This window comes from Schistocerca americana, chromosome 3 (assembly GCF_021461395.2).
Source record: "Schistocerca americana isolate TAMUIC-IGC-003095 chromosome 3, iqSchAmer2.1, whole genome shotgun sequence".
In the NCBI taxonomy this organism is placed as follows: domain Eukaryota; kingdom Metazoa; phylum Arthropoda; class Insecta; order Orthoptera; family Acrididae; genus Schistocerca; species Schistocerca americana.
The window spans coordinates 847003067-847018529 of NC_060121.1; the positions used below are offsets into that span (position 1 = coordinate 847003067).

Consider the following 15463-nt stretch of genomic DNA (forward strand, 5'->3'; position numbering starts at 1 on the left):
CCTTGCCTTACCAGTACACCTAATTTTCAATATTCACCTGTAGCACCACATATCCAATGCTTCCATCTGTTATTTTGCTACCTAGGTAACAGACTGCCTTAATTTCACCTACTTTGTGACCACCAATCCCGATGTTAAGTTTCTTACTATTCTCATTTCAACTACTTCTCATTACTTTCACCTTTCTTTGATTTACTCTAAATTCGTATTCTGTACTCAACCAATTGTTCACTCGATTCAGCAGAACCTGTAATTCTTTTTCACTTTCACTGAGGATAGCAATATAATCAGCGAATGTTGTTATTGATATCCTTCCACCTTGAATTTTAATTCCACTCCTGAACCTTTCTTTTATTTCCATCATTGTTTTTCATTGTATAAATTGATTAGTATGTGGTGAAAGACTACATCCGTATCTTACACCCTTTTTAATCTGAGCACTTCGTTCTTGGTCTTTCACTCTTATTATTCCCTCTTGGCTCTTGTACATTAGCCATCTCTCCCTATAGCTTACTCTTACTTCAGAATTTCAAACACCTTGCAACATTTTACATTGTCCAATGCCTCTTCCTGGTCAATAAATCCTATGAATATGTCTTATTTTTCTTTAGCCTTGCTTCCATTATCAACTGCAATGTCAGAACTGCCTACCTGGGCCTTTACCTTTCCTAAAGCAAAACTGATTGTCATCTAACACATCCTCAATTTGCTTTTCCATTCTGATGCATATTATTCTTGTCAGCCACTTGAATTCATGAGCGTTAAGCTGATTCTGTGACAATTCTCACCCTTGTTGCAATCTGTGGAATTGTGTGGATGATATTTTTCTGAAAGTCAGATGATATATCACCAGACTCATACTTCTACACACCAACATGAATAGTTGTTTTGTTGCCACTTCCCAAATGATTTTAGAAATTCTGATGGAATGTTACCTGTATCTTCTGCCTTGTTTGATTTTAAGTCTTCCGAAACTCTTAAGTTTTGATTCTAACACTATTTTACTACTACATCATACAAACATTATCTCACAGAACGACAGGAAAGAAAGAAGGTTGGAGTTTGATGTTTCAACAATAGTAAGGCCACTAAAAGCAGATAACTCGTTTGAAAGACAAGGGATGGGACGAGATATGATTTCACTGGAGGAACCATCCCGGAAATTGTTTGCTAAGATTTATGCAAATTACAGAAAATCTAAATCTGGATATGCTAAGAACTTTTAGACCACCCATTCCAGTGGTTTTGTTGTTGTTGTGGTCTTCAGTCCTGAGACTGGTTTGATGCAGCTCTCCATTGTACTCTATCCTGTGCAAGCTGCTTCATCTCCCAGTACCTACTGCAACCTACATCCTTCTGAAACTGTTTAGTGTATTCATCTCTTTGACTCCCGCTACAATTTTTACCCTCCACGCTGCCCTCCAATACTAAATTGGTGATCCCTTGATGCCTCAGAATATGACCTACCAAGCAATCCCTTCTTCTAGTCAAGTTGTGCCACAAATTTCTCTTGTCCACAATTCTATTCAATACCTCCTCATTAGTTATGTGATCAACCCATTTAAACTTCAGAGTTCTTCTGTAGCACCACATTTCGAAAGCTTCTATTCTCTTCTTGTCCAAACTATTTATCATCCATGTTGCACTTCCATACATGGCTGCACTCCATACAAATACTTTAAATAAAAAATGAGTTCCAGTGATTTTATGATCACAAAAAGAAAAGAGATTGCTGATCGCAGTAGAAAGATAAAAACAGCATTCACACAAAACTGTTACTGCTTGTAAAAGTATAACAGCTACTTTAATAAGCAATGGTTATTACCTTTAAGAGCTAATAAGAAAATAATACAGAAAAGAACATAATACATGAGCAATATGACATTCAGAATTGGAGGCACAGAGACACATGATAGGTTTGTTATAAGTTTGTTATAAATACATGTTTCACTTGATCCTCTTCAGCTCAATTAGCCACCTTTCTGGAAGTTGACTTCCTATTCTCTGATGGCTCCACAGACATTTCATGCAATATAAGCCCAAAAATGGTCAACAATATGAGATGTCTTCAAAAAGTAAGGTGACTTTATATTTTTATGAAAAAATATTTATTTATTCATCAATATTCATATTGTCTCCTTCAAAGTAATCCCCACTCAGATACAATACACTTGTGCCAATGCTTCTTCCAATCCTTGAAGCACTTCTCATAAGCACTTTTTGGTACAGCCTTGAGTACTTCCAGCAATACAGTTTTCATTTCCTCAATCATTGAAAATCTTCGTCCTTCACAGGGCTCTTCAGTTTTTGGAAGAGGAAAAAGTCACAGAGAGCCAAATCCAGTGAATATGATGGCTGAGGCATGATGGTCATGTTGTTTTTGGCCAAAAAATCTCTCACAAGCAACAATGAATGAGCAGGTGCATTGTCGTGATGCAAAAGCCATGAATTGTTTTCCACAATTCCGGATGTTTTTGTGTACTGCTTCTCGCAAACAGCACATAACATCAAGGTCATATTCATTGTTGACTGTATGACCTTGAGGCAAAAATTCATGATGCACTATGCCATGGTAATTAAAATAAAAACAGTGACCAAAACTTTGACATTTGATCGAACTTGGAGTGCTTTTTTCGGTCGTGGCTCACTAGGATGCTTCCATTGGGATGATTGGGCTTTGATTTCAAAATCATAACTGTAAATCCATATCTTGTCATCAGTTATGACCCTTCTGGGCAAATCAGGATCATCATTGATGTCATTTAAGAGCTCCTGAGCGATGCTCATGCGACAGTTCTTCTGATCAAAATTGAGAAGTTCTGGAACAAACTTCGCTGACACAAGTCTCGTGCCCCAAACATCTAAAAATTGCATGACATGAGCTGACAAATATACCAACATTCTCAGCAACTTCTCTTATAGTAATTCGACGATTTTCCAAAACAATTTTCTCCACAGCTTCGACATTATCTTCTGTTGTTGATGTGCTGGGGTGTCCAGAGGGAGGTTCGTCGTTGGCCATCTTGGAAGAGCTTGAACCACTTTAAACCATTTTTTTTTTTTTTTTTTTTTTTAAATTAGAGCAGACTCACCATATGCCACTGTCAACATTTCAAGTGTTTTAGAGCACTTGATTCCATTTTTCACACAAAATTTGACGCAGATTCTTTGCTCTATTTTTATAAAAATCGAAAATCACCGAGCACACTAAAAAACATCTAACCTTTCTATCTGTAAAAACAAATTAAGTGTGCTGTACACTTGGAACTGTGAACATATGTTCGAGACATGTGTGCCAACAAAACAAAAAAATAGATTGATTATCCAATGTATGTTACCTGTGCAATTTGTGAAGTCAGCTTACTTTTTGAACAGCCCTTGTAAACATATTTTTATGGCTACCATCTCTTTGACATCAGAGTCTCTTCTGTACATGCATGCTACCCAAAAACAGAACATCTTGAGTAGAGAGCAGCCCCTTTCCAGGATGCTGAAAGCCTTCTTGAGTCCGTAACAGGCATGCACTACTCTTTTCCCCAAATCTGGTCCACAAATAGATCTCACTTTCCTTGACCATAATACCCCAGCTGCAACTGCAAACCGTTCGCAAAGGACCAAACTTTCTCATTATGTATGACCACCCAAAACAAACTGCTAAACTACATCCTCTACCACAGCTTTGACTACCATCTGGGCAGAGAAACAGCCTCCCCAAAAGCATTCTCTTCTCCCACAAGTAGCATTCTGTCAACCACTAAACCTACAAAGCATATTTTCCTAGCCTTACCCCATTCTTGATCCCAGTCCTACATAGCATATCTGAGTGAAAATCCCAGTTGTAGGACTTTTTCTACCCATCCATTAGCAGCACATCGCCTATTACTCATATAATCTCTCACATCAAAAGTAGGAGTACATGTGTAAATAGTCTTGTGACATGTATACTCTGCAGCAACTACTGCATGTTTTTATGCAGACCTGATCACAGATGAGCCACTGAAAAACTGTGGTCAATACCAATTTTATCATTTAGTAGCATATTGCATCTTTTTCCTGATTCACTTAGCCTCAATCTTCAAAAGTCACTGATCTATATCTGACTCTGACTCCTGCTCCACACAGCTACAATTAGGTTTATATGTTTAAGAATTATCATCTGCACAATTTTCTCTGCGGTCTCCAATATTCCGCCCCTCACCCCTTTCTTCATCCAATCTGCTGTATCCAAGACGACGACTTATTCAATTCAGTGTGTGTGTGTGTGTGTGTGTGTGTGTGTGTGTGTGTGTGTGTTGTGTGTGTGTGTGTGTGTAGGCATATGAGTGGGTGAGTGACTGAGTGATTGAGTGTGTGTTTTGCTCACAAAAGGATAACTCCAAAATATACCAAGTTTTCTCTCTTGTGTGTGTGTGTACTGATGACTCAATGCTTCTGCTTTTTGGTGAGTGGTCTCCTTTAATCTAAAGCATTCGTATTTTGTATTGGTTAGCTGTGAAACACACTGGCTGATAACTCAGAAACTTTTTCAAGTCAATCATGCCAGGCCGCAACTATATGTTGAATTGTTACCTTCATTCCTTCCATTATTAGTATTCCACCTATGACTTTCCCGTATTTGATCAAAATTTTCTTTATGATTTCTGCATTTGTGACCAAAATACATAACAGAATTATGCAGTTCTAGTTTGTACTTGTTTCTAGTGAATTTGGTATTTTGGCACAAAACATACAAGAAAAATGGTCTCTGTCAATGGACAAATGCATGGTTCCAAGGGACAACAATAAATGATTGGTATGTTGCTCTTCCCCTTCCCATTCTACAACATTCCCACCATAGCTGACATTTACAGATACAGTGCACATCTTTAATTATATTTTGTAAGATCAAATCTGTTACTTTTGCAAATTTATAAAATACTTGGTAGATACTCCCAACTTATTTTATTATTCCTTTCTGCTCCTGTATCAGTAACAGCCAATGTCTGAAATTTGTTTACTCTTACTAATACCATTTTTTCCTGCTAAGTAGCTACCTGATGTAAGGATCAATAAAGAAACTGCCAACAGGTTCTGTGCTTCCAACCTCAAATATGTTGTAGAACTGGACATCAGGATTCCATTTGTCTACTCCAGATTCTTCAACAAACTGCAAACCCATCAGAGATTCACAAAGCATAAACAATCCAGAGAGCACCTTCGGTAATGGAAAATACTCCCGAATGGAATCTTCATCCAACCTACACAGAAAAATGATTACACCATTAAATATATGAAGTACAAACTAAACACAATCAAGATTATAATATGGAACTAAATTAGCAACTATGTTTCATATACACTGAATGTCATGCACTTTATAAATTAGGTCTTTGGTTGATAACTACATATCTTAACAGCAAAAGATTTATAATAATCTTATACAAGATACTACACATGATTAACAACATGTCTGCTGTTGATCCCAGTCTGCTGCCTGATCCTGAAGGTTCAGTGAGAAAGTCTGGCAAATAGAGATACAATTATAAGTGGCCTGTCAACATCATATCATCATCCACCATATCAGTGCACCTCCTGATATTTTTGTTCCATGCAACCAATAATCTGAATATCTTCACATATGTACGGCCAGTTTGAGAACATTTATCCTCACAAGCAACTTACTATTTGGCACCCCTCCTCCCTCCTCCTTTCCCTCATACACTTTCAACCATGTCAGTTTTCATTACTAATTGTGATACACACTGTATACAAATCTTGCAGTTGGGCATTCCTGCCCCCCCCCCCCCCCCTTTTTTGGAGCTTGGCACACCACAACTGGCTGCTACTACTTGTGATACATCCTGCATAGAAATTTTAAGTTTTGGCGCTTATGGTGCCCCACTCATCTTGGCAACCCAAGAGGCAGCTTTTGTCAGTTGGGCCATAAGTTGGCCCCACATATAAGCTGTTCTTGAACCTTTAACACCATCTGAAGGACACACTTGTCTAACTGCCATCGGCCGCTTCGCCAGTTGGTCTGCAGTTTTTCTTATCGCTGATGCCACCACTAAAACCATTGCAACCACCTTTTTTTTCAGGGATGGATCGCTTATTTTGGAGTGCCCCTACGTATCACTACTGACTAAGGCAGGCAATATGATTCAAGTCTATTTAAATGACTTGCTGTTTTATTAGGCATGAAGCATATTCGAACCACAGCTTATCATCCAGCAGTGGAAGGCTTAGTTGAATAGTTGCACCATAACATAAAAGTGGCTCTAAGATGCAATGAATCACAACACTGGACAGAAACTCTTCCAACTGTGCTACTGGGAAATGCCACAGCATCAGAACAGGTCTATGGCCAATCAGTTTGATTGCCCAGTGAATTCTTCAGCAATATGCCTAATGACCTTATTGAGGTATCAGACTTTGTTCAAAAGTTGTGTCTGGACATTCACCAACTATGGCCAGTCGAGCTGAGTAAGCAGCTTATCATCGCCCTGCCAAACCTTTGGATATGTAACCAGGTATTTGTTTGGCATAACACACAATGGATACGCCTCTGTAGCCACAATATATAGTTCTGAGTCAAAATGAGAAGACATTTAAAGGTGATGTTAATGGTACTCCAACTCTGATTTCCATCACCTCAAACCAGTTTCTGCACCTTTGGTGTTGGTAACTGCAAGCTGGACAAGCCACAACATTACCAAACAAAATCCCTGAATAATCTATACCAGACTTGACATAATCATCTACATGTTCCAGGATGTGCCTTCAACTTTATGTAAGACGACCAGACTTGAGTCACTATCTCAGCACATATTTCTGTGGGAATTTTTATGAAGACTGTGGCAGTGTGAGTTGCATATCATTTATTATGTGTAGGATACAGTAGTTTTTAGCTCATTGTTGTTTTGGTCAGCTGCAAAGTCATCTGATAAAGTTCATTAAATGAAACTGGTCACATCATAATAAATGCATCAAGAACTGAGATGGTTCTTATTAACATTAACATCCTGCACAGTAACTACTTTAGTCACGCAGTTTGAGTAAATACATTTTACATCAGGAGAGGGCAAGGAAATAAAATGACATGGAGCCAGAGAATATGAATGTATCTTGTGAATAAAATAGCATGAAACATAAGAAAAGATATTTAATTTCTGAAAAATGCCAAAAGTGCTTGTACTCTTGTGATGTTAGCCTGCTTTATTTCTTTGTTGATGGTCCTCAGTGTTGATGTACTGTGTTGCTATACTGGCTGAAAAATGGGAGGTGGAAGTTCAACATTGACTACTTTAAACGATGTAGCCGACTGGTGCACATTTGCGTTTCACAGTTCTTTACTTTCACTGTTCACAACCCCACCCCCCCTCCCCCAATAATACAAAGTTATATCGTCAGTGCACTATTGTTTAACTTTCGATAAATCTCATTAATAGTTTGCAGGTAAACATTAACATACTGCTACAATAGTTTAATGTTGACTATCTATGAGCAGTGAAAACCTCACCACAGATTTCACAGTCTTTCAAATAAACTGAACAGACACTGTCATTGCTTTACCACATGGCCTATTTGTGTAACACTTATTTCACGTTTAAGTTGATGCATTGTTGTTGTTCTAACTAACACAGGTTTCTTGTCTGAAACTTGGCCGTGGACTGACTGTCTCGGGACCAAAAATTGGGTCCTTATATATCATCACAATAATAGGCACTGAAACTACACTTTGTTTGAGGTGTAATTTATAGAAATTACAATTAAAACTTGACTCATTAAATTAACTGAACACATTGAAATATCACCTATCATCTATCACAAAGCCAAAAAAGTGATCCAACTAAAACATTCATATTTATTTACGTACTACACGAATATGTAATAAAAAAATGGGGGTTCCTATTTAAAAAAAAAAAAAAAAAAACGCAGTTGATATCCGTTTGACATATGGCAGCGCCATCTAGCGGGCCAACCATAGCGCCATCTGGTTTCCCCCTTCAAGCTAGACAAGTTTCGTTCTTTGTAGTTTTTTCGTTTGATGCTTATTTCGTGAGATATTTGGCCCGGTCATGATCAATGGATCACACTGTATAGTCACACAAACAATACTTTTGACAAAACTGGTAATTACTTTGTGATTAATGAAGGGCTGGCTTTGCTAACATATTTTTGAATAGAGCCAAATAGATCCTTTAAGAATACTAGTAATTGTTCCTCCATATGTTTATAATTAGTACACAATTAATAGTTGTTTGTAAGTCAACAATACAATTTAAGTTACAAAACAATTACTGATTTCACCCTATAATGGAAGATATTAACTAGGAATAGTCAAAATAAATTATAAAATCAATTACATACACAAAACTACGCACAAAATGAGATATTATGTTATATTCTTTAAAACTGCAGGCCAACCTTTCTCTTTTATGAAAATGCAGATTACACTCACATATGTTAATGATAAATGAAAAAATGAATTTAAGGAGGCAGATAGCAAAACAAGAGGGGAAGTAAAAAAACATCCCAACTTACTTCGTGACACCCTCAACAAAACAAAGCACTAACACCCCCTCTCCCTTTCCCTCCTCTTCAAAACAAGCTCTAATTATTTGAAATTCCTAACATATTGCCTGCCCTCTTTTATAAGGAAATGTGCCTTACTCTTTTTTACTACACTAGCAAAAATCATGTTTTCCATGCTCACTTCAAACGGCAATCAAATAAATAATTTACTCATCACTACAGCATTAAAGCCCAATACTGATCCAAGTGATGATTCGTCTTAAAGAAATACCCAAATTCCAGTTTCTGCTGCCTTGTCTTCCAATAAGGTACATCCCATATTTGCATGGGACCTTCAAATCCCTGTTCTGCTGCAAATGTTTCCAGTTGTAGAAGTTCTTCCTCTTGAACAGGGAGTGCTGAAATAATTTTTTACAATTTTATTTTCATTTTACTAATTCAGTACCTAATAATACTTGTATAAATAAAAAACTGGAATGTTTACCTTTGTCTAAAAGGTGACTTAACATCTTTTGAACATTTTCCACACTTCCTGCCATCTTTGTTTCCATTGACAAATCAGCATACTTGTCGTATCCCAAGAGCTTTGCTAAATTCCTCCTGTAGAAAATAAAGAAGTCTGATCCATTTCCATCTCATAATTCATTTAGTAAGTCAAGTATACAGAAATAAAGATGATGTGTAAACTTTATAGGTGGAGTATTATTAACAGAGAATGGTTATAACGACATAGTAGTGTTGATTAATCATATGTACTTGTTTGTCATCATCATCATCATCATCATAAATATTTACATATTAACAGTTATTTAATTGATGACTGCAGATGCAGTAATTTAAATCAGCGAAAAAGAGTTCTTAATATTTTATCTATGGTTATTTACTACTCTTATTAATTTCTCTAGGAGTTCTCATTTGGAAACAACTTGTGGCAGCATGCAGTAACAGAGTGTGTATTATACTAGCACCACATCATGATAAAATGCAACCAGCTGAGCGCTAAATGGTCCACAATAGAGGTTTGTGATAGAGAGAAATATTACAAAAGGATGTTGATGTGCTTGTTCAATGTATATCAATCCAGCTTTCCATTTCTTAGCTATTATCAAATCAGAAGTTACATATGAATATGGAAGATAATTGATTTATAATGGGCTGTAGCATGTTTTGCTTTCAGTGCAGGCACTCATGTAACAAGATGTCTTAACGAAATTTTTAACTATATATGTAACTGTAAAAAAATTAATTAAGTACATGAAAATTTATTGACTTTAATAAAAAATAGAATTTAAAAAACACACAAAATAGCAGAATTTTTCAGTACTTGCAAGGGCAGTTTTAAATGAAACTTCATATTCAAAAATGTAGTTGTGCTGACGTCCAAAGTGTAATAGAAAGGATGAACTGAAGTGAAAAAAGATGCAGGAATAAATATCTCAAATGCTTTCTCAGGATGTATACGCGAACAAGAAAAAAAAATTCCCGGCTTTTTCCTGGTTAAAAAATAAACTTTCTCCAGGGTGAAAATACACTTTTCCTGTGGTAAGTGACAGTATACTTTCCCTCGGGGTTGTAAAACTTATCAATCCTTTGAATGGTTAACTCAACGTTAAGGTTTTATACACCGGTGTACAACCTCCTGCCACTTTAGGAAACAAACCCCAGAAAGAAATGTGTTTTGGAAAGATCTTTGATTTGCAGCAATATGTACGCAGTATATTTTCATATTACGAAATTATATAGTCGATTTTCACCAAACACAGAACGTTAGTTTCCGAAGCATTGAAGTCGAGATCGCCATGCGCTTTTGTAAGCCAATCATAAGCCCGCTGGCGACTTCTCAAACGAACCTAATGTTAACTGCTGTGACATCACGCCCAGCAGTTTGTTGTTATGAATAATTGCAGTCTTCGTCCTAAAGCCTTCGACACATTTTGCTGTTGGCAGGCGCTTGTGTGTGTGCTGTGTTTTGTTTCTGTAAATTGCGCATTTCCTTTACAACTTAAGTTTTATTTATTAATTTTTTTCCTCGTTTACATTTTACTGCTGCAGTATTATATTGCAGTAACAGGCTAAAGTAAAATTGCTTGTTAGAGTACCAGTTCTTACCAGTCACAAGTAAGCAAGTTTAGCTGAAAACTAAAACAACGAAAAATTCCTGGAATTCTTAAAAATTCCGGGTTTTTCCCAGTTTTCGCCCAGATGAAAAAATTCCCAGGTTTTTCCCAGTTGTCCCGCAGCGTATACTCCCTGTTTCTGTAAAACTTGAGGTATTTGCAGTGGATTATTAAGGTATTAACTCACCTCTGTATACGGATCTCCTGGACAGTTGTGCTGTTCTCCAACGATTTCTCATTGTGTGTCGAACAGCGGCGTACACTCGCCTGCCACACATTCCAGCGCTGATCTCTATCTGCACAATGCTCTAGAAATCCAGTGGCCACTGCAGGCTGCAATGTGACTGTCCAAGGACCACGACCTGGTTGGCTTCTGTAGCAAAGTAATTTTGCATATATGATTTAGATTTACCTATCCTAACTTCTTAACCAATGATGCTACGTATTTTACGAAGAGCATGCATTGCACCTGTGCTGAAGTAGTGCAAACAAGTTCTATACTTGGTTTTTCACTGACACAAGATTATTAGGCAAATGTCACAGAACCTGAAGTTGGGAATCCACAATGTGAAATGTACTTCATGGAGTTGAAAAAGAAAGAAAACTAGTATGACAATATCCTTCACAATTTCTGAATTCTCTGTGCACAAGACATTCTCAAGCACAGTGGAGACAAAAATATGTTAGTGTAATGGTAACTATGGTATGGCAGATGCTTTCAGTAATATTTGGTGAGGTTCATTCTTTACAGACAGAGCCTACATTTCCATACTCCCTGTATTGATGGATTATTTTATTTTAGCATCTGTACTGTTAGCTTGTCACCTTCTGGTACTAGAATGTGTCCATAAAGAGACTCATACAAACACTGTGTGGAAATCCAAATTTGGAAGGTGTAATTACCTATGCTGATGGTATATTTATGGATGTGATAATAAGTGTAAAACTAACACCAGTGAAACCTTGTGTAAGTCCAAGAGAAAAGATGTAGTACAGATCATGAAGTAAATTTAAATGTACCAAGAACAACAAAGCTGCAGAACCTCTACTCAGCAAACTGTGTCTTGTTAATCCACAAAATAGGTGATTATAGGATTAAGAGCAATGTTCTACAGCAACTTACTTCACATTTATGTAATGGATGACAAAAAGTAAATACATTCAAATATTAAAAATTATCCTCCAAATGGATAACAATTACACAAGACGTCCTCTAAGAAACAACAGTTTTCTCTTTGGAGCACATTCACATATGATCCCCCACAAAGTCACCCCTCAATATACACTCCTGGAAATGGAAAAAAGAACAGATTGACACCGGTGTGTCAGACCCACCATACTTGCTCTGGACACTGCGAGAGGGCTGTACAAGCAATGATCACACGCACGGCACAGCGGACACACCAGGAACCGCTGTGTTGGCCGTCGAATGGAGCTAGCTGCGCAGCATTTGTGCACCGCCGCCGTCAGTGTCAGCCAGTTTGCCGTGGCATACGGAGCTCCATCGCAGTCTTTAACACTGGTAGCATGCCGCGACAGCGTGGACGTGAACCGTATGTGCAGTTGACGGACTTTGAGCGAGGGCGTATAGTGGGCATGCGGGAGGCCGGGTGGACGTACCGCCGAATTGCTCAACACGTGGGGCGTGAGGTCTCCACAGTACATCGATGTTGTCGCCAGTGATCGGCGGAAGGTGCACGTGCCCGTCGACCTGGGACCGGACCGCAGCGACGCACGGATGCACGCCAAGACCGTAGGATCCTACGCAGTGTCGTAGGGGACCGCACCGCCACTTCCCAGCAAATTAGGGACACTGTTGCTCCTGGGGTATCGGCGAGGACCATTTGCAACCGTCTCCATGAAGCTGGGCTACGGTCCCGCACACCGTTAGGCCGTCTTCCGCTCACGCCCCAACATCGTGCAGCCCGCCTCCAGTGGTGTCGCGACAGGCGTGAATGGAGGGACGAAAGGAGACGTGTCGTCTTCAGCGATGAGAGTCGCTTCTGCCTTGGTGCCAATGATGGTCGTATGCGTGTTTGGCGCCGTGCAGGTGAGCGCCACAATCAGGACTGCATACGACCGAGGCACACAGGGCCAACACCCGGCATCATGGTGTGGGGAGCGATCTCCTACACTGGCCGTACACCACTGGTGATCGTCGAGGGGACACTGAATAGTGCACAGTACATCCAAACCGTCATCGAACCCATCGCTCTACCATTCCTAGACCGGCAAGGGAACTTGCTGTTCCAACAGGACAATGCACGTACGCATGTATCCCGTGCCACCCAACGTGCTCTAGAAGGTGTACGTCAACTACCCTGGCCAGCAAGATCTCCGGATCTGTCCCCCATTGAGCATGTTTGGGACTGGATGAAGCGTTGTCTCACGCGGTCTGCACGTCCAGCACGAACGCTGGTCCAACTGAGGCGCCAGGTGGAAATGGCATGGCAAGCCGTTCCACAGGACTACATCCAGCATCTCTACGATCGTTTCCATGGGAGAATAGCAACCTGCATTGCTGCGAAAGGTGGATATACACTGTACTAGTGCCGACATTGTGCATGCTCTGTTGCCTGTGTCTATGTGCCTGTGGTTCTGTCAGTGTGATCATGTGATGTATCTGACCCCAGGAATGTGTCAATAAAGTTTCCCCTTCCTGGGACAATGAATTCACGGTGTTCTTATTTCAATTTCCAGGAGTGTATGTGTAATATAATTCTTAAAAAATTACTATATCATCACAAACTAACATGGTTTGCAACTGACAAGTATTCTATTCTACAAAACAGTTAAAAATCAGCTACGATCTTGCCTAGCACCTAGCTCAACTTGTGCAGTCAGGAGAGCTTATGAACTGGCATGGAACAGTGGTGGGGGAACCTTGTAGTAGCAAGCCCCCAGGCACACACATCGGCTGTGCTGCCTCTGTGCAGTTTGTGGGTCATGTTAAAGTGATAGGTGTTGTATTAATAGTGTACATGTCTTTGGCACTTTCATGTTTTTTTTTGGAGTTGAAACGTACAATATATCTTAGCAATTGTTGTATTCAAAAATTGTACTAGTGTGTATAATGTCTGGGGTGCACCGAAATTCGGAACTGCAACAACAAAGATTTTCCAATTTGCTGTAGCAAAAGAAGTAGGCAACACAATAATAGATCAAATAAAGGACATATTTTCATTGTTCATTTCAGCTCTACTTTATGCCTTTTGAAGTTGAGAGCAATGTGAAACAATTCCCTTTTCAACTGATTTCACAGACAATAGCAAGCTGCCCATTTTGATATAAGAACTGCCTAAAACTATACTGATATATATATATATATATATATATATATATATATATATATATATATATATATATATATATATATATATATATATATATATATATATATATATATATATATATAGTTATAATAGAGGGAAACATTCCACATAGGAAAAATATATCTAAAAACAAAGATGATGTGACTTACCATACGAAAGCGCTGGCAGGTCGATAGAAACACAAAGAAACACATACACTCCTGGAAATTGAAATAAGAACACCGTGAATTCATTGTCCCAGGAAGGGGAAACTTTATTGACACATTCCTAGGGTCAGATACATCACATGATCACACTGACAGAACCACAGGCACATAGACACAGGCAACAGAGCATGCACAATGTCGGCACTAGTACAGTGTATATCCACCTTTCGCAGCAATGCAGGCTGCTATTCTCCCATGGAGACGATCATAGAGATGCTGGATGTAGTCCTGTGGAATGGCTTGCCATGCCATTTCCACCTGGCGCCTCAGTTGGACCAGCGTTCGTGCTGGACGTACAGACCGCGTGAGACGACGCTTCATCCAGTCCCAAACATGCTCAATGGGGGACAGATCCGGAGATCTTGCTGGCCAGGGTAGTTGACGTACACCTTCTAGAGCACGTTGGGTGGCACGGGATACATGCGGACGTGCATTGTCCTGTTGGAACAGCAAGTTCCCTTGCCGGTCTAGGAATGGTAGAACAATGGGTTCGATGACGGTTTGGATGTACCGTGCACTATTCAGTGTCCCTTCGACGATCACCAGTGGTGTACGGCCAGTGTAGGAGATCGCTCCCCACACCATGATGCCGGGTATTGGCCCTGTGTGCCTCGGTCGTATGCAGTCCTGATTGTGGCGCTCACCTGCACGGCGCCAAACACGCATACGACCATCATTGGCACCAAGGCAGAAGCAACTCTCATCGCTGAAGACGACACGTCTCCATTCGTCCCTCCATTCACGCCTGTCGTGACACCAATGGAGGCGGGCTGCACGATGTTGGGGCGTGAGCGGAAGACGGCCTAACGGTGTGCGGGACCGTAGCCCAGCTTCATGGAGACGGTTGCGAATGGTCCTCGCCGATACCCCAGGAGCAACAGTGTCCCTAATTTGCTGGGAAGTGGCGGTGCGGTCCCCTAAGGCACTGCGTAGGATCCTACGGTCTTGGCGTGCATCCGTGCGTCGCTGCGGTCCGGTCCCAGGTCGACGGGCGCGTGCACCTTCCGCCGACCACTGGCGACAACATCGATGTACTGTGGAGACCTCACGCCCCACGTGTTGAGCAATTCGGCGGTACGTCCACCCGGCCTCCCGCATGCCCACTATACGCCCTCGCTCAAAGTCCGTCAACTGCACATACGGTTCACGTCCACGCTGTCGCGGCATGCTACCAGTGTTAAAGACTGCGATGGAGCTCCGTATGCCACGGCAAACTGGCTGACACTGACGGCGGCGGTGCACAAATGCTGCGCAGCTAGCGCCATTCGACGGCCAACACCGCGGTTCCTGGTGT

The 15463-nt window shown here is 40.2% G+C and overlaps 1 protein-coding gene across 1 annotated transcript in view; it reads right to left on the reverse strand.

Annotated features, from left to right (window-relative positions):
• Positions 1-15463, reverse strand: part of LOC124606718 (probable cytosolic oligopeptidase A) — a 61549-nt gene that overhangs the window by 18667 nt on the left and 27419 nt on the right. The window contains exons 6-9 of the mRNA XM_047138748.1: positions 10819-11004; positions 8999-9114; positions 8786-8912; positions 5034-5237 (exon numbers count right to left, since the gene is read on the reverse strand). Of these exons, the coding sequence (XP_046994704.1) occupies positions 5034-5237; positions 8786-8912; positions 8999-9114; positions 10819-11004 (633 nt within the window). The remainder of the gene's footprint in view (positions 1-5033; positions 5238-8785; positions 8913-8998; positions 9115-10818; positions 11005-15463) is intronic.